Source organism: Tursiops truncatus, chromosome 1, assembly GCF_011762595.2.
Source record: "Tursiops truncatus isolate mTurTru1 chromosome 1, mTurTru1.mat.Y, whole genome shotgun sequence".
Classification (NCBI taxonomy): Eukaryota; Metazoa; Chordata; class Mammalia; order Artiodactyla; family Delphinidae; genus Tursiops; species Tursiops truncatus.
In genome coordinates this window covers 149153945-149171795 of record NC_047034.1, presented here as the reverse complement: position 1 = coordinate 149171795, position 17851 = coordinate 149153945, and the positions used below count along the sequence as shown (strand labels likewise).

At 46.9% G+C, this 17851-nt stretch overlaps 1 protein-coding gene across 2 annotated transcripts; it reads left to right on the top strand.

Annotated features, from left to right (window-relative positions):
* Positions 1 to 71: 71 nt before the first annotated feature.
* Positions 72 to 15747, top strand: TMEM269 (transmembrane protein 269). 2 transcript variants are annotated; one of them, XM_073791174.1, is made up of 6 exons: positions 72 to 447; positions 6008 to 6146; positions 9654 to 9751; positions 10446 to 10589; positions 11229 to 11429; positions 13956 to 15747. In XM_073791174.1, the coding sequence occupies exons 2-6, from the start codon at positions 6055 to 6057 to the stop codon at positions 14090 to 14092; spliced, it is 672 nt and encodes a 223-aa protein (XP_073647275.1). In that variant the 5' UTR covers positions 72 to 447; positions 6008 to 6054; the 3' UTR covers positions 14093 to 15747. The 2 variants fall into 2 exon arrangements, with proteins under 2 accessions (XP_073647275.1, XP_073647268.1); XM_073791167.1 differs by lacking the exon at positions 72 to 447 and adding an exon at positions 454 to 1362.
* The last annotated feature ends 2104 nt before the right edge of the window (positions 15748 to 17851 follow it).

Here is a 17851-nt window from a genome sequence, read left to right as displayed (position 1 = left end):
ATGATAGAAAGGAGCTGACCTGACTCTTGGGCTTGGACTCCCAGCACAGCTGAAGTTGCTTCCATCCTGATTCTCCCTTTTAGTTTCTCAGACACTTTAGGTGTGACTTCAGTGTCAAACTGTGTTCAGGTCTCAGATCCACTAATTAATAACGGTGTAACCTTCAGTAAAATCGAGTAATGCCATTTCCTCTTCTGGAGAATGGGAATGCTAATACTAACATCAGGGGCATTTGAGAAAATCCAGTAAGATGACTATAACGTCTGTAAAGCATTGAGCACAGTGCCCAGTGGCTAGTAGCCACTCGGGACAGGCTAGGTCCTCTACTTCTCTTCCCCCTCCAGGCTGCAAGGTGAAGCAGAGTCACTTGACCTCCTAGCTCCACCCCTTCTCTTCGCATATTCTGTGGGGCCCTGGAAGCTATTGCTGCTGGAACTTAGCAACTGGGTAGGTCGGAGAAAGTGGGGCAGGTATTAGAACTGGTGCTTGGGATCCTACCCAGTACTAACACGTTTCTCTCTGTGGCACATATTCATCCAGTTGCGGAACCTAAACGCCTCAGAGAGGCTCTTGCCTCCTGCCTCTCACTCCTCTCCCACACTCTTGACATTCCATCTCACAGTGGCTCCTGGTCCGACTACTTCTCATTCCTTTCTGCTGCTGTCCAACAGTATGTCTTTGCTCCAGCCCCCCTCAGCTCATGCAGTGTTACACAGCCTTCCTCCATGCTGGCTGCCAGGATAATCTTTCTAAACCAACCTGACCATGTCACTTCCCTACTTAAAATCTCCTGTTTTCAGGACTGAGTGTCAACTACTCAGCTTGTCATTGATCCAACAGGTATGGGGGCTGGGGACGTACTTTATGCCTAAGCGTTCTTATGGGCACGAAGATACAGCAGTGCACCGAGCACAGCGAACGCCCTGCCCACACGGAGGGGGCTTACATTCTAGGGGCCCTTCACAGTCTGGACCCCAGCATCCCTTTACAGCCTCATCTCCCCGCAACTCCCTTGCAGCCCACCTCCCTCCCACACGCCGGGCACTCTGGTCTCTTCTCCTGCCAAGCCTGCCCACGCTCCCCATGTTAGACTAGTCCCCTCCTCTCAGATCCCTCCATTCCCCCTGCCGCGCCGCTGCAAGACCTAGGGCTCCCCGGCAAACTGAGGCCCCTCTTCCTGCCAACTAAAGCCCCGTGGCCCCTCCCCTGCCCCTCGGGGATTGTGAGCTAACAGCCGAGGGTGGGTGGTGAGAGGCTTGGGACGGCGCGGCTCTCCCTCTCCTGGGCTGGCCCCTCTCCACCGCCCAGGAAGCGGGGAAGGAGTGCGGGCCCCCACCCCATCTAAGAATGTCTGGTCCCCAGGTAAGCAGCCGCAGCGTCGCACGCGCCTCCCCCAGGGTGCTGTCGGCGACCACGGCCCTGGGGAGAAGGAGCTGTTCCGAAGCGCGGGCGCCCAGCCCCGGCTCCGTCTGGCTCCGTCTCTTCCATCTTTTCGCCTGGGCGTCGTCGCCATCGCTGTTGTCCAGGACCGACGCGGCACAGCCGGCAGGGGAGGGGCGAGGAGGGGAGCGCCGGTGTCTCCAGCTCGGACAGACCGGCGTCGGGAGGAGGCCGGCTCCCTGTCGGGCTGTTGGCCTCTAGGGTGGCGGGATGGATTGGGGGCGGCCAGTGGGGGGCGGGGCGTTTCTAACTCGAGGGGCTGTGCGCGTGGCTCACCGCCCGCGGGGGAGCGCCGCCCGGGGCCTTCTCGCTCCAACGTTGCGCGGGTTTCCAGGCAAGGCACCGACTTCGCCACGCCTTGCCTCTCGTGAGAAATCGCCGGGTCCCACGCAACTCTCCCCTTTTCTTCCGCTAGCAGCCCCAGCGTCGGACATTTCTGCTCGCTCACCTCGTTCTCCTCACTCACCAGTCGCATGGCTGGTTGGTTTCCTTTTCTTCAGCCTCTCCCCTCGAGACGACCCTCCACCCCCAACCCACATCTGATCAAGACACCCCCTTACCAAATAAACATCACTGCCCGCCCAGCGGCAAGGCAAGTTCACAGCAGCTATCACAACTGTGGCCTCCCTGCCGGCTTTGCCTCCCGGCAGCCCTGTCTCCCTGAGACCCAGCCTCCTCATTGGGCTTGCGCCCTTGCAATTTCCTTTGCCAGGAAGCACCCCCCTTTGTTTATGCCCGGAGACCCTCCGTAAATATCACATTGGCCAAGCCTTCCCCTGCCCCCACCCCAGACTTAGTCTTCCCTGGACACCCTCAGCAACCGGACATCCCCTTGTCCAACCAGAGTTGCCACACTGCCGTCACCGTCCCTACACACATCTGCCTCCCCTACCAGACTCCCAGCCTCCTGAGGGTGCCCAGAACACACAGGCCTGGCGCACAGCAGGCATCGGCAAATAAAGCTCATAAACGTTGGGTAGATGCTGGGTGTGCTGAGGGGCTGCATTGTTCACTTGAGAAGGCTTCTCACAGGACAGACTAGACAGGCTTGGAGTGATTCCGTGCAGGGAGAGGATCTCGGGCAAGCACCAGAGTGCTCTATTAATTTAACAATCATTGAACAACTTCTGTTGTCAGGCCTCATGCCGGGCACAGGGGACCTCGGTCGGCACTCAAGTTCCTTCCCCTGTAGTACAGAAGGAAGACCACATAGGCGGTGCCAATACAGAGTGCCAAGTGTCACGCGGCGAGCACAAGCAGATGTGGCAGTGCAGAGGAGGAGCAGCTCAAGACTTGAGGGGGTGTCAGGCTTCCCAAAGAGGCCCACCACCCAACCCAAGACCAGAGCGGGGCAGAGAAGGGGTCATGGGGCGATGGAGAGAGGAGGCTGAGAGTCGAGCAGGCTTCGTCATGAAGGGCTTGCATACCACATGAAGGAGCTGGACTCCATCCTGAGGGTGTTGGGGAGCCACTGATGGCTTCCGAGGAGCCGGGGAGTGACATGAGCTAGTCTTGCAGGCCACTGCTGGGCAAGGCCTCAGCTCTGACCCCCTCCTCTGAGACGCCTCCTCTGAGCCCCCTGACAGGTGGGGCCCCTCTTCTGTGCTCCCTCAGCAGCCTTGTCACCTCCTCTTTTGTGCAGGGTTGAATGCCTCTGCCAGACTGAGCTTTTTGAGAGATGAGACCAGGTCTTAATCTTCTCTGTCCCAAGACCAAGTGCTGAATGAATGGATTTTTCCTTTTTTCTCTAAATTTCAACAGCTCTTACTCTCAGCTCCACAACCTTCCATACCTGGGGCCTGTGCTGCAAACGGCTTTTAATTGGGAAAGAGGAGGCCCAGTTCCAATCCCAGCTCCACCATTTGCTGGAACAAGTTGCTTAACTGTTCTGAAACCTCAGTTTCCCCATTGTTAAGATGAGTTACCACCATGAACTGTCTGTAAGTCTCCACAGGCATGCATGAGTCTTGTGTTCCTGAACAGACTGTAAATTCCATGGTCCAGGCAGGGACCGAGGGCTTTCCCCAGCACCTTGCTCAGTCTGAGCTTACAACGAATACTACGATCAGTCCTGTTGGTTGGTAGACAGCAGAGTACACAAGAAAGAACACTTACGGTGAAGTTGGAAGTCTTGTTCTGCCACTTCCAGTGTGACCTTGAACAAGGTTCTTCCCCTCTGTGAGTCTTCTTTGCCTTACCTGGCAGACCTCACAGGGCCATTGGAAACCACAGAGGTGAAAGTGCTTTGTGAATGAAAGAGATACTATAGTAGACAATTAATTGCACATTAATTAAAAAAAAAACCAGGGATTTCACTGGTGGCTCAGTGGTTGAGAGTCCGCCTGCGGATGCAGGGGATGCGGGTTCGTGCCCCGGTCCGGGAAGATCCCACATGCCGTGGAGTGGCTGGGCGCGTGAGCCATGGCCGCTGAGCCTGTGCGTCCGGAGCCTGTGCTCCGCAACGGGAGAGGCCACAACAGTGAGAGGCCCACGTACCACAAAAGAAAAAAAACCAAAAAACCAAACCATGTAGTAGTATAGATGAGGTGTGTCTCGTACTTGGTGGACACACCCCAGGTATCTGCTGACTGCCTCTGAGATGCTGGGATGCTGCTCTTCCAGGTGCAGACTAGGCTGGAACAGAGGTGCTTGGTCTTGCTCGGGTCAGCCCTGAGACTCAAGACAGACCAGGAGGGAAGGGTTGATAGGGAGGGAGCAGGCATCCAATCCTTTGCCCCCCTCCCATCCCAGATTTCTCGGACTAGCATTGCTTCCCTGTCTTAGGTTTTGAGGGGACCTGGCATGACAAGGTCTCAGGAGTCCCAGTGGCTTTGGCATTGTAGCTACTGATACCCTTGGTGAATGAAGCTGGCCTATGGGAGCAGTTAGCTCCACCGTGCTGCCTGATAAACTCCCAGCCCCAAATTCCAAGTCCGGCCCCCTCTCAGCCTCTGACATACTGGTGGCAGTATTTATGGGAAAGGACCATGATTTGTCTTAGCTCTTGCCCAGACCAGAAGGGCCTGGGGCTGTACAGAGGGGCTGTATGGAGGCAGAGTCTCAGCTTCCTCACCTCGAAAATGAGTGGGGATTAAATGAGAAAACACCTTGGAACTTGTACATTTTACTCACGTGCAGGATTGCTATTTGTGGGTAGTGTGTTTACAACCAGTGGGGCCTCCCTGTTTCAGAGAACGCTGGGGCTCTTTCTCCAAAAGAAAGTTTCACAGACAGTGTATGTGTAAGGAGTGCACATGTTTGGTCTTAGAGTGAAAACGGACACAGAGAGACTGTGAAAATGGCCAGGGCCAGCTGATTCCCTGCTGCTGAGAGAGGCTGAGGGAAGGGAGGAGGCCTGGGCAGGGCCTACTCCTGCACGGGGAGGCCGTAGCTGCCCAGCCAGACTGGCCATCCGAGCTCCCTCATTGCCCGCACAAACCTCCTACCCCACAAACCTCCTGCTGCTGAGATTATGCCCCCTTTAAGAAGCACCAGATTTAGAATCAAACAGGAGGGATTGGGCTTCCCTGGTGGCGCAGTGGTTGAGAGCCCTCCTGCCGATGCATGGGACGCGGGTTCGTGCCCCGGTCCAGGAAGATCCCACATGCCGCGGAGCAGCTGGGCCCGTGAGCCATGGCCGCTGAGCCTGCGCGTCCGGAGCTTGTGCTCCACAACAGGAGAGGCCACAACAGTGAGAGGCCCGCGTACCGAAAATAAATAAATAAAACAGGAGGGATTGATTCTCCTCACCTAATGTGTGACTTTGAGCAAATACCTACATTTCTCAGGACCTCAGTTCCCTCATTCATGAAACGGGGAGAATTATAGCACCATCTCCTAAGGTTGTCAGGATCAGAAGAGAGAACGTGGTGGGAGTGCCATGTGAATTATTTAGCGCTGTCCATATTCATTTTCTGTTGCTCATCTCTTCCCCTGTTAACACTTGGGGCACCTCAGCCACAGCCCTGTCTTTCTGAGGGAGTGAGCGTGGCCTCCAGGACAAAGGAGCCTGAGTCTGCAGCGGGCCCTTTGTGCTTCCTTCCCTTCAGGTGGCCTCTCTCCCCCTGGGCCACTCCTGGGGGTGAGGGGGTTACCCCTTCCCAGTGTTTTTGTTCCTGTGGGGCTCACTCCAAAGTATTAAAAGTAGCTTTATAATTAAAAAAAAAAAAGGAGGGCTCATTTATGATAAAGGTCTCTATGACAAGGGCTCATCTCTCAGATGGGGGAAGGGCGCATACCCCTTGGACCCTGGACCATGGGAGTGCCAGGAGGGTCAGCATATGGGCTAGAGGGAGGTCTGTGCTGTAGGGCAAGGGGTGTAGTCATAGAGGGGTGGAAGCTATGGTCGTGCTGGTTCACTCACTTTGCTATTGAACTTCCCCAGGCGCTCATCTTCAGCACCTTTGTCTTACCTCCTGGGTCTCCTCCATCTACCAATATGAAACCATGTTGGGAGGGCGCAGCTCTGGGATGAGGTCTAGGGGAACAGGAGCTACTGGGTCCCTGGGAACCTCTTTTGGGACTCTTTGACCTTGACAACTCCTTGTCCCTCTCCCCTGGGCCCCAGGTCAGCACACCAGTTTCTTCCTGACCAAAGAGCAGAGCCACGCCCAGATGAATGAATTTTCCTGGAAGGATGTTGCCAGTGCCTTGTCCGTGGCCAACATGATCCTGGGGCTCTTATCCATCTTCTGCAGTTTCTGCAAGTAGGTCTGGGGCCCAGCAAGCTCTTAGCCAAGAGCTGGAGCCAATGGCATGAGGGAAGGAGTGAGGAGTCCAGAGAGCCAAGCTCTGAGGCGTACAGATCAACTGGGGGCAGGAGAGAGTGCAGTAGGTTGGGAGTCAAGGGGTCAAGATCCTGGCCTCAGTTCTACCACCAGCCTGATATGTGACCTTAGCTAGGTCATATCCTGAGCCTCAGTTTCTCCATCTTTAAAACAAGCAGCTCACACTATGATCTCTATAGTTCCTTCCAGCTATGTCAATCTAGAATGGTTTTATGAGAAAATCAAGAGATTTTGAGATTTCTGTTCTGGTAGCCTTTGCACAATCCTTGGGTAGGCAGGCGACCATTAAATTTTTTTGATTGTTAAATTAGAGCATATGATCCGGCAGAATATTTGAAATTAGCACTGTTCTGGAAACTCTGAGACATGTATATGGCCCCCCCAAAAAAGCTGTAGGCAAATTATGTTTCTATAAATTGAATCATATTTCAATGGCTTTGGGAAATCAGCTCTTTAAAGATAAGTCCTTTATAATGCAAATAACATATACCTGCAGCAGAAAATCGCTGTCTTCTTAGTTCAACCTAATCTTCTAGGAGTGTAGTTTTTATGCCATAATAGTGGGCCCAATTCCCTTTAGACACATAGGTATGGGTCTAAACAAAGGAAATACTAAGGTTGTTTGGGGACAGCTGAGGTCTGGGGTCAGGCTCTCTGTTTGCTTCTGCTGGGCCACCCAAGCATTGCAGTCAGGGTGTCAACTTGCGTATGGCCTCCTAGGGCAGTTTGGTCTGAGATTGTGGTAGCTGATTTCAGGAGTCTGGGAGCATGTGCTGGAAAGAAACATAGAATCCTTGAATGTAGGGTCTGAAAGGTATCTTAGAAGTCATTCAGAGCATCAAAATACATGAGACAAAAACTGATATAACTACAAGCAGAAACTGATGACTGTATTATCATAGTTGGATATTTCTATACCCCTTTATCAGTAATTGATAGATCCAGCAGGCAGAAAATCAGTAAGGATATAGTTGAATTGAACAGCACCATCAATCCACTGGATCTAATTGATATTTATAGCATACTTCATCCAACAGTAGCAGAATACACATTCTTCTCACGATCACCAAGATAGACCACATTCTGGTCTGTAAGACATACCTTAACAAATTAAAGAAAATAGAAATCATACAAAGTATGCTCTGAGGCCATATGGAGTTAAACTAGAAATTAATAACAGAAAAATAACTAGAAAATTCCAAAATAAATGGAGGTTAAACAACTCACTTCTAAATAATACATAGATAAAAAAGGAGTCTCAAGAGAAATTTTTAAAAAATATTTTGAACTAAAAGAACGTGAAAATACAACTTATCATAATTTGTGAGATGCAGTAAATGCAGTACTTAGAGGGAAATTTATAGCATTGAATGCATATATTAGAAAAGAAATCTGCTCTGTAAAAGACCACATCAAGAGAACTAGAAGACAAGCCACACACTGGGAGAAAATATTTGCAAAAATACATCCAATAAAGAACTACAGTCCAAAATATACAAAGCTTTACGCTCATCAATAAGAAAACAACCCAATTAAAAAAGGGCCAAAGACCTTAACAGACATCTCACCAAAGAAGATATCCAGATGGCATTTAAACATATGAAGAGATACTCCACATCATATATCATCAGGGAAATGCAAATTAAATGGCAATGAGATACCACCATACACCTATTAGAAGGACCAGAATCCAGAACACTGATAGCAACAAATGTTGCTGAGGATGTGGAGCAACAAGAACCCTCATTCATTGCTGGTGGGAATGCAAAATGGTACAGCTACTTTGGAAGACAGTTTGGTGGTTTCCTACAAAACTAAACATACTCTTACCATATAATCCAGCAATCACACTCCTTGGTATTTATCCAAATGAATTGAAAACTACGTTCAAAACCTGTACTTGGATGTTTATGATGTTTTATTCATAATAGCCAAATCTTGGAAGCAACAAAGATGTCCTTCAGTAGATGAATGGATAAATTGTGGTACATCCAGACAATGGAATATCATTCAGTGTTAAATGAGCTATCAAGCCCTAAGAAGACATGGAGGAACATTAAATGCATATTATTAAGTGAAAGAAGCCAATCCCAAAAGGCTACATGTTATATGACTCCAACTATATGACATTCTGGAAAAGAAAATATGTGTCCAAAAATATGGAGACAATAAAAAGATCAGTAGTTTCCAGAGGGGTTTAGGAAGACGTAAATAGGTAGAGCACAGAGGATTGTTAGGGCAATGAAAATGCTCTATATGATATTATAATGATGGATATATATATATCATTATACTTTTATACAAAACCATAGAACGTATAACACCAAGAGTGAGCCCTAAGGTAAACTATGGACTTTGAGTGACTACAGCGTGTCAGTGTAGGTTCATCCTTGGTATGTACCAAGGCCAGAATGCACCATTCTGGTGAGTGATGTTGATAATGGGAGAGGCTATGCATATGTGGGGCTAAGGGGTATATGGGAATCTCTGTATTCTTCTCAATTTTGTTGTAAACCTAAAACTTCCCTAAAAAAATAAAGTCTTAGAAAAAATGGAAAAGAAGGAAGATCTAAAATCAATTATGTAAGCTTCCACCTTAGGAAACTAGAAACAGAAGAGCAAATTAAATCCACAGTAAGCAGAAGGAAAGAAATAATAAAAATTAGAGCAGAAATCAATGAAATCGAAAACAAGAAATCCATTAAAAAAAAATCAATGAAACCAAAACCTGGTTCTTTGAAAAGATCAATAAAATCAATAAACCTCTAGGCAGGCTAACCAAAAAAAAAAGACAAGACACAAATTACCAGTGTCGGAAATGAAAGTGGAGGAATCATTACACGGACATTAAAAGCATAGGAAAGGAATATTGTGAACAGCTCTATGTCCACAAACTTCATAGCCTAGATGAAACAGACCAACTCCTTAGAAGATACAAGCTACCAAAACTCACCCTAGGAGAAACAGATAATCTAAATAGGCCTATACTTATTAAATAAATCATTTGGTACAAACCCTTCATTTTATAGATGGAGGAACAGAGACCTAGGAAGGAGGAGTGGTTTATCTGAGATGGTTGTAGAGGCTGGACTAAGGCCTAGGACCCCCCTTGCCACTGAATGTGCCTGGAATTTAGAACTGAAAGGGACCTTGGTGATTGGCGAGGGGGTTGAGGGCACCCCTTTAAGACTGTGGGTTGAGAATGAGTATGGAAGGGATGTAGATATGTGTGAGGGTGTGTGTGTGTGTGTGTGTGTGTGTGTGTGTGTGTGTAAAGCAGCACATATCAGAAAGGATGTGAGTGTGGGGAACACGTAGGGGTGTGTGTATGTATGCTAGCGTAGGAAGCATATAGCGGGAGGGGGGTGGAGTCCAGTGGAGACTATGAAAGAGCCGCCCTTTGGGGCCTGCTGGCCTGCATTTTAGGAAGTCCCCCTGTGCCTCCTGGATGCTTCTGGTCAGCTTTCTATTAGACATGGCTATCGGGGCAATGACGAGACACCTCAACATCTGCTCCACATCAGGTGAGTCCAGGCCTCAGACTCATAATCCCTGACCCCAGGAGCACCCATTCAGGTCAGCTTCTCCATCCTCTGAAATACAGCAGGCTTCCTTGAGTCACCACTCCTGTTCACATCCCTCTGAGTGTAGCAGAAGCAGCCCTTGAACAGGAGTTTGTGAGCCCCACAGTCTAGATCTAGCTCCTCTGCTGGTTCGCTTATTGATCGCTGGCTGTCTTTGTCCTGGCCTTCAGTGGGCTTATCTGCCCCGTCTCTCTCTTCAGGGCGGATCTGGGAGTGGGAGTGGTGGTTGTGGTCACGGGGGAGTGGGGAAATGAAAAATTACCCCAAGCAGAACTGCTGGTTTAAAATATGACAAAATATTTCCATGCAAGATTTTGCTTGGAAAAAAAGGGTTCCACAGCTTATCGATACGTTCCCAATTGTGGTCCAACCCTTGCGTGTTAAAGGATGGGAAAACTAAGACCTCGACAGGGAAAGACTTGTCTAAGGCCATGTGGTCAGTTTGAGGCAGAGCCAGAAGGAGATCCTAGTCTTTGATCAACAGGCCCCCCTGGGGAGCAGCTGTTGCCCTCTGGCCCCTCAGGGACCTGACAAACAGGATCCGGCTTGTCCTCACTCCAGCTCCCCCACTAGAAGGGACTAAAGTATAAGACATATGAGTGTAAGTTCTTCTAACCTTGGCCTTCTGGAACAGGAGCCAAGCTGAATGACTTTGCTGTCTTCACCACCTTTGGCCTGGCCTCAGCCCTGCTTCTAGGCATGGATGGGCCTCTGAATGGCTTCCTGGCCATCATCTATGTGTTGGCTATTTCAGTCCGCCTCTGTTTCTATTCAGCTGGTGAGTGGAAGCCAGCCTTATGGCTGAGGGTAGGGAACCATGGAGGGGAGAAGCTGTTGGATGCCGGAAGCGTGAGGTGCAGTAATTGACTCCTTTCCTTCATTTTACGGAGACCCCCTTCCTTCCTTCTCCCCTGCTCTGGGCCCAATGGAGACTGAAGGCTGCATTGGCAGAGACCTGTTCTAGGGGGCGGGAACCCTTGGTTCTTGAACCAGCTGTGCCTTTTTCTTGTAGTGTGACCTTTGGATGGAGCATATGAATTCACAGACTCTAGAACTAGAGGTCATACTCCAGTTTCCCATAACAGATGGAGAAACTGAACTCTGGTGAGGGTAATTACCTTGCCTAAGTTCACAACGCAAGGGATTGCAGATGCAGACAGAAAGATCTCAAAGGACCCCTCTACAGAGGCTTCCTAGGGGCCAAGGCATAGGCCTGGTCCTAGCTGCCTGCTCTACCTTGAGGATCTAGTGCAAAACCCACACATCATCTCTAAATAACTAAGTGCTTTCTGGCTGGCCACTGCCCTGGGATTAGGGGATTTGGAATGTGGGGCAGGGAAGACCCAAAGAGAGAAGGGCTTCCTCTGGTGGGTGCTTTAGAGCAGTGAAGCAAACCCCATCTTTTCTTTCCCTGCAGGCGTTCCCTTCACATACAAGGGTCTACCCTGCCCCTATGCTTCCTGTGTTTTGGCCTCCACCTCCCTCCTGACCAAAGGCAACACATTCATTCTCTCTTGCATGGCCACATTCATGATTCTATTCATGATGGACGAGAGCTACTACCCACATGACGAAATCCTGGAGTCTGAGAACTGGAAAAAAATGGTCTATCTGGGAGGTGAGTGAAAATACTGCTCTTAAATGTCACTAGTGATCATTTATTGTCACTGCTGCTCATTGCTACCCTGTACCTCGTCCCCACATTCCCCCTCTGTTTCACCCTGCTTTACTTTTCTCCATAGAATTTATCATCACCTGATGTATATTTACTTGTTTGTTGTCTATACACACTAAACCTGCCCACCCCCCCATAGAAGATTCTTTTTTATTTGTGCTATAATTCCTAGTACCTAGGATTGTGCCAATCACATAGTAGATGCTCAATAAATATTTGTTGGATGTCACTAAGTTCAATAGAAATTTAGGGAACACTGACCATATGTGAGGTGCTAGGAATCAAATCGGTAAACCAGACAAATACTTCCTGCCTCAGGATTTACAGTCCGATAGGGGAGACAGACACCAAACAAATCATGGCAGAAATAACTAAAAATATATAGTTTTGATGTGCTGTGAAACTATAGGGTGCTCTCAGAGGGCATCAGAGGGTGACCTAATTTAGACTGGAATGCCTTAAGGATGGGAAAGGATCCTTAAGGAAGTGACATTTAAACGAAATCTGGGTTAAAGTGGTCAAAAGGTAAAAACTCCAGTTACAAGACAAGTTCCGGGCATGTAATGTACAGCATGGTAGCTACAGTTAACAGTACTGTATTGGCTTTTTGAAAGTTGCTAAGAGAGTAGATCTTAAAGGTTCTCATCACAGGGAAATAATGTGTAACTATGTGAGGTGACGGATATTAAGTAAATTTATTATGGTTATCATGTTGCAATATATACGAGTATCAAACCGTTGTTGTTACACTTTGGACTAATAACAATGCTATATGTCAATGATATCTCAATAAAACTGGAAAAAAATTTAAAATACATGAAAACTGCAAGATGATTGGCCCAGTGGTGGGAAGGATGGTTCAGAAAAGGAAACAATTTTTGAATGCTCTGAGGCAAGAACAGCCGGATGCATTAGTGCACCAGTGTGGCTGGACTTGCTGAGAGAGGGCTTGTGACAGACTGAGGCCGGCGAAGTGAGCAGACTGGGCAGGATTGGGGATTGGATCCTGTAGGCAAATGACAAGCCTTTGAAGGGATTTCTGAGCCACAGTTTTAAACGATCACTTGGACTGTAATGAAGAGAATAGATTGTAGGAGACTAAGAATAGAAGTAGGAAAACCAGCTTTTTGTCAGATGAGAGGTGATGGTTGCAGTGGAGATGAAGAGATTTGGCATAAATGTCAAAGTGACATAGTTAATTCATGTGAATTGCATCTCCATCAAAGTATTACCACAGTCAGGTTGGTAGGGATTTTGGTTGACATTTGTAATTGAGTTTGATATGGTAACACAGGGACAAAGTTGGTTTGGTCAACTTTGAAGCATGCAAAGCTAAACTCACCTGTCATCTAAACTGGCCCTGTGTGGGGCTAGCTTCTGCTATTAAATCTCACATTGTTACTTGTTCTCCAGACTTCTGCAACAAAGTTAAAGGGGAAGAATAATATCTCACGTTTGTAGTACTTCCATAAATTTCCTTCACACATTACCCAGTCGATCTCATTATGACAGAGGGTGAGAGGCATTATTATTCCTCTCTTAAGGTAATAAACAGGCTTTTAAAAGTTAGGTGACTTGCCCAAGGTCACACTGCTGATAAGTGGCAAAGTATGGACTTTTCTAAATCCATGTCTTGGGACTTCAAATCCCATGTTCATTCTACTACATCACAGCGGTATCCATTACAGGATCACTCATGCATTTCCATTCCAGAGGAGGCAGGACAACCAACAAATCTGTATTCTGGGGGGTAATAACCAACTGTCCTAGGCAGTCAGAATATTATAAGTGTCAGTGTAGGGAACTGTTCACTATTCAAGTTTCCAGGCCCACCTTGCAAGCAGGCCTTTCTAAGGATAGCAGTCTCAGGCCTGCTATGTTAATTCTTTTCTGCATGCATAAAATATTTTATTGACCCTTATCTCATGTTAAACTTGAAACAATTAGGAATATTTTTTTTCTTTGTTTTTTTTTTCTAACAAGAGATCTGGGCAACTCAGATTTATTCTTGGCTAAGACTGACTTCTGATCTGAATTTGACAAAATGGAGCCTGAGATTGCATTAGATTGTAATTGTCTAGTTACACAGGGACAAACTCTGCAAAGGCAGGGATCACGTGTCATTGGTTTTAGTGTCTTAGGCTCTGAGTAAAAACTGAAGGCCAAGGCTTCCCTGGTGGCGCAGTGGTTGAGAGTCTGCCTGCCGATGCAGGGGACACGAGTTCGTGCCCTGGTCCGGGAAGATCCCACATGCCGCGGAGCGGCTGGGCCCGGGAGCCGTGGCGGCTGAGCCTGCGAGTCCGGAGCCTGTGCTCCGCAACGGGAGAGGCCACAACAGTGAGAGGGCTGCGTACAGCAAAAAAAAAACCAAAAAACTGAAGGCTGGAAAGATGGGAATGGGAAGTACAGGGTGGAAAATACACATAAGACAGCTTCATAAAAATTGAGTGTTTGCCTTTTCTCTTCCAGGTGTCATCATGGTGTTTTTGTCTCCATTGTCACTAACTGCTTTTTACTGCCTGATGTGGTCACTCTCCTACATCTTCTTTCCAGATGCTCTGTGGCACAAGGCAGCACATCTTAAGCAGCAGCACCGAAGACACTAAACAGCCTTACGCACTCCCGCTGGCCTCTGTGGGGTTTCTGCCAGCATGTTGGGCCAAGCCTCGCCTTACCCTTACTAAATGTTTCCTTGTCCCTATGTTGTGTATGTGCTAGATACATGTTGCCTTGAACCACAGCAACCCACAGTAGGGCCAGCGGCCTATATACTTCTTCCTCTTTATTCAGGGTTCTGAATCTCTTGGGGACGAGTTGTTTATGTCATACAGAACAGAATTTTTTCCAAGATAAATTTGGGCTGGGCTTGAGTTCCATCCCTGTTACCAGCTGGGTGAACTTGTGCACTCAGGTTAGTCCCTTGGAAATGAGTGAAACCTTTCAGAGTTGGTCTAGCCTCCACCTTGGTCCTGCCTGAATGTAATTACTCCAGTGGTGAGGTGGGGCTTACTAACGCGTTTCTTAAATTTACAGACTCTGGCTCTGTAGCGCGGAGCTGATAGCAGCCAATCACATTGCCCAATTTGTGTGTAGGATTTTGTAACTTAAAATTCCATATTTCCACAATCAAAGCTTCTGCCTTTTGCTTTGTTTAGAGATTAGACACATTGGCATCCTGAGGCCATCGTCTGGTCTCCAGGATCTCAGTATGTGTTCTTTTCCTAAGCTCTAAAATACTAAACTCTAGATATTCAAAGGGCACTTCATATTCTAAAATCCAAATTGAATAGAAATAAAATTGTATGCAGCCCTAAAGCGGCACCTCACAAAGAACTGAGGCCCACTGAAAGCCATGCCCCCGGCACTGCCTCTGGACTTTCCATCTCCAGATGGTGAACCAGATTATTGGCTTAGTTCCGCCCCTTCCTCAACTAGGGCACCAGAGCACCTTTACCTCGGGTCTGACTTCTTTTGCATTTCTTTTTTTTTTTTTTTTTTTTTTTTTTTTGGCGCTATGCGGGCCTCTCACTGTTGTGGCCTCTCCCGTTGCGGAGCACAGGCTCCGGATGCGCAGGCTCAGCGGCCATGGCTCACAGGCCCAGCCGCTGTGTGGCATGTGGGATCTTCCCGGACCGGGGCACGAACCCATGATCCCTGCGTTGGCAGGCGGACTCTCAACCACTGCGCCACCAGGGAAGCCCGGATCTAACTTCTTGAAGTTTGCAGAACAAAGTGTATGGCAAATATGCATTAAATCTAAAATTAAATGAAAAATAAAAGTCCAATGAAGTCCACATTGCTATTTGACTCTAAAGGAACAGACAGCACCCTCCTCTTCTCCACGGCTTTCTGTTTGTATCTCTGTTACACCATTTGTATTTTTTTCATGGTTAGATGAATATGTCTGTTTCCCACTAGACTTTAAGCTCCTTGAGTTTACATTTTCATATTTCTGCTGCCTGCCACAGTGCCCCACACTCAAAAACATTTACTTTGTTGATGAATTGATTTGGTTGTGCATTCTAGTGAGTTATATACAAGGTTACTATAATGTAGTAAGACTCTTACAAATATACATGGGCTCAGACATTTTAGTGTGATGTCCTTCAATGCTGAACCCTCATTTCACTGATGCTATCCTTCATCAAAATATTTTAGGAACTCCAGGTCGAGAAATGTCTTCACATAAGCTCTTAGAGGCCAGCACCTAGCACGGTGCCTGGACATAGTAGGTACTCAAAAAATACTTATTTTACTCTGAACCAACCAAATTTAGTCCAAAAACCTAATATTCAATATTAGCCAATGATGTCCTCTTTTTTTTTTTTTTTTTTTTGCGGTACGCGGGCCTCTCACTGTTGTGGCCTCTCCCGTTGCGGAGCACAGGCTCCGGACGCGCAGGCTCAGTGGCCATGGCCCACGGGCCCAGCCGCTCTGCGGCATGTGGGATCTTCCCGGATGGGGGCATGAACCCGTGTCCCCTGCATCGGCAGGCAGACTCTCAACCACTGCGCCACCAGGGAAGCCCGTGATGTCCTCTTCTTAAACCAAAACCACATTAGCTATCAGATTTGGCCTCAAATGATTTTTGGCTATATCTAAAACTTGAACTACATTCAAAGGAAAAAGATGCAATTCTGAAAGAGGATTTCCATGTCCATTTTGAGCCATAGCAGCAGAGCTAAAATAAATATGTAGACTTCCAAGAGGACTGCTTTGAACGGGAAAATACACACTTGATTGTATAATTTGTACTTTGTTTATAACAATAATAATCATACTACATTGCCTCAAAAAAATGTTTAGGTTAGCAATATGAGGATAGTTATAGGTCAGCTAAGAGCCTCTTGACTTAACAGAGGGACGTGTGCTTCCTTCTACCTATATGAAAGTAAGGCTACACTTCTACTCTGGCTCTGGGGTCTCAGGATGCTAATGCTAACCATTCAATGTCTTTACGTCCTTAGTCAGGAATCAAAATAAAAAATAGAACTAAAATAGAACTTGTTATAAAATTAACTAAATAAATAAAATAAAATATTCTAACATATAACAGATCTTAGGAACAAGTGGGAAGGCCAAGACTTAGAAAACATACTTCTCAAGCATCTTTTCTGATAACAATGGTATGAAACCAGAAATCAACTACAAGAAGAAAGGTGGGAAAAAAAATCACAAATATGTGGAGACTGAACAACATGCTACTGAACAACTATTGGGTCAACAAAGAAATCAAAGGAAAAATAAAAATTATCTGAAGACAAATGAAAGTGAAATTTTGACATGCCAAAACCTATGAGATGGGGGCTCCCCTGGTGGCGCAGTGGTTGAGAGTCCGCCTGCCGATGCAGGGGACACGGGTTCGTGCCCCGGTCCGGGAAGATCCCACATGCCACAGAGCGGCTGGGCCCGTGAGCCATGGCTGCTGAGCCTGTGCGTCCGGAGCCTGTGCTCCGCAATGGGAGAGGCCACAACAGTGAGACGCCCGCGTACAGCAAAAAAAAAAAAAAAAAAAAAAAAAACACCTATGAGATGCACCAAAAGTGGTACTAAGAGGGAAGTTTATAGTAATACAGGCCTACCTCAAGAAACAAGAAAAATATCAAACACTCTAACCTTACACCTGAAGAAACTAGAAAAAGAAGAACAAATGAAGCCCAAAGTCTGCTGAAGAAAGGAAATATTAAAGATCAGAGCAGAAATAAATGAAAGAGACTGAAAAGACAATAGAAAAGATCAATGAAACTAAGAGCTGGTTCTCTGAAAGATAAACAAAACTGACAAACCATTAGCTAGACTCACTAAGAAAAAAAGAGAGAAGGTAATGATAAATAAACTCAGAAATGAAAGAGGAGAAATAACAACAGATACCACAGAAGTACAAAGGATCAGAAGAGAATATCATGATCAAGCTATACATCAACAAATTGGACAACCTAGAAAGAATGGATGAATTCTTAGAATCATATAGTCTTCCAAGAGTGAATCATGAAGAAACAAAATCTGAATAGATCGATCACTGGTGCAGAGATTGAAACAGTAATCAAAAACCTCCCCCAAAACAAAATTCCAGGGCCAGATGGCTTCACAGGTGAATTCTACAAAACATTCAAAGAATTAATACCTATCCTTCTCAAACTATTCCAAAAAATAGTTGAAAAGGAAGGAGCGCTTCCTAACTATTTTACAAGGCCCACATCACCCTAATACCAAAACCAGACAAAGAAAACACACAAAAAGAAAATTAGAGACCAGTATCACTACTGAACACAGATGCAAAAATCCTCAACAAAATATTGGCAAACCAAATACAACAATACATTAAGGATCATACACCATGATCAAGTGGGATTTATCCCAGGGAT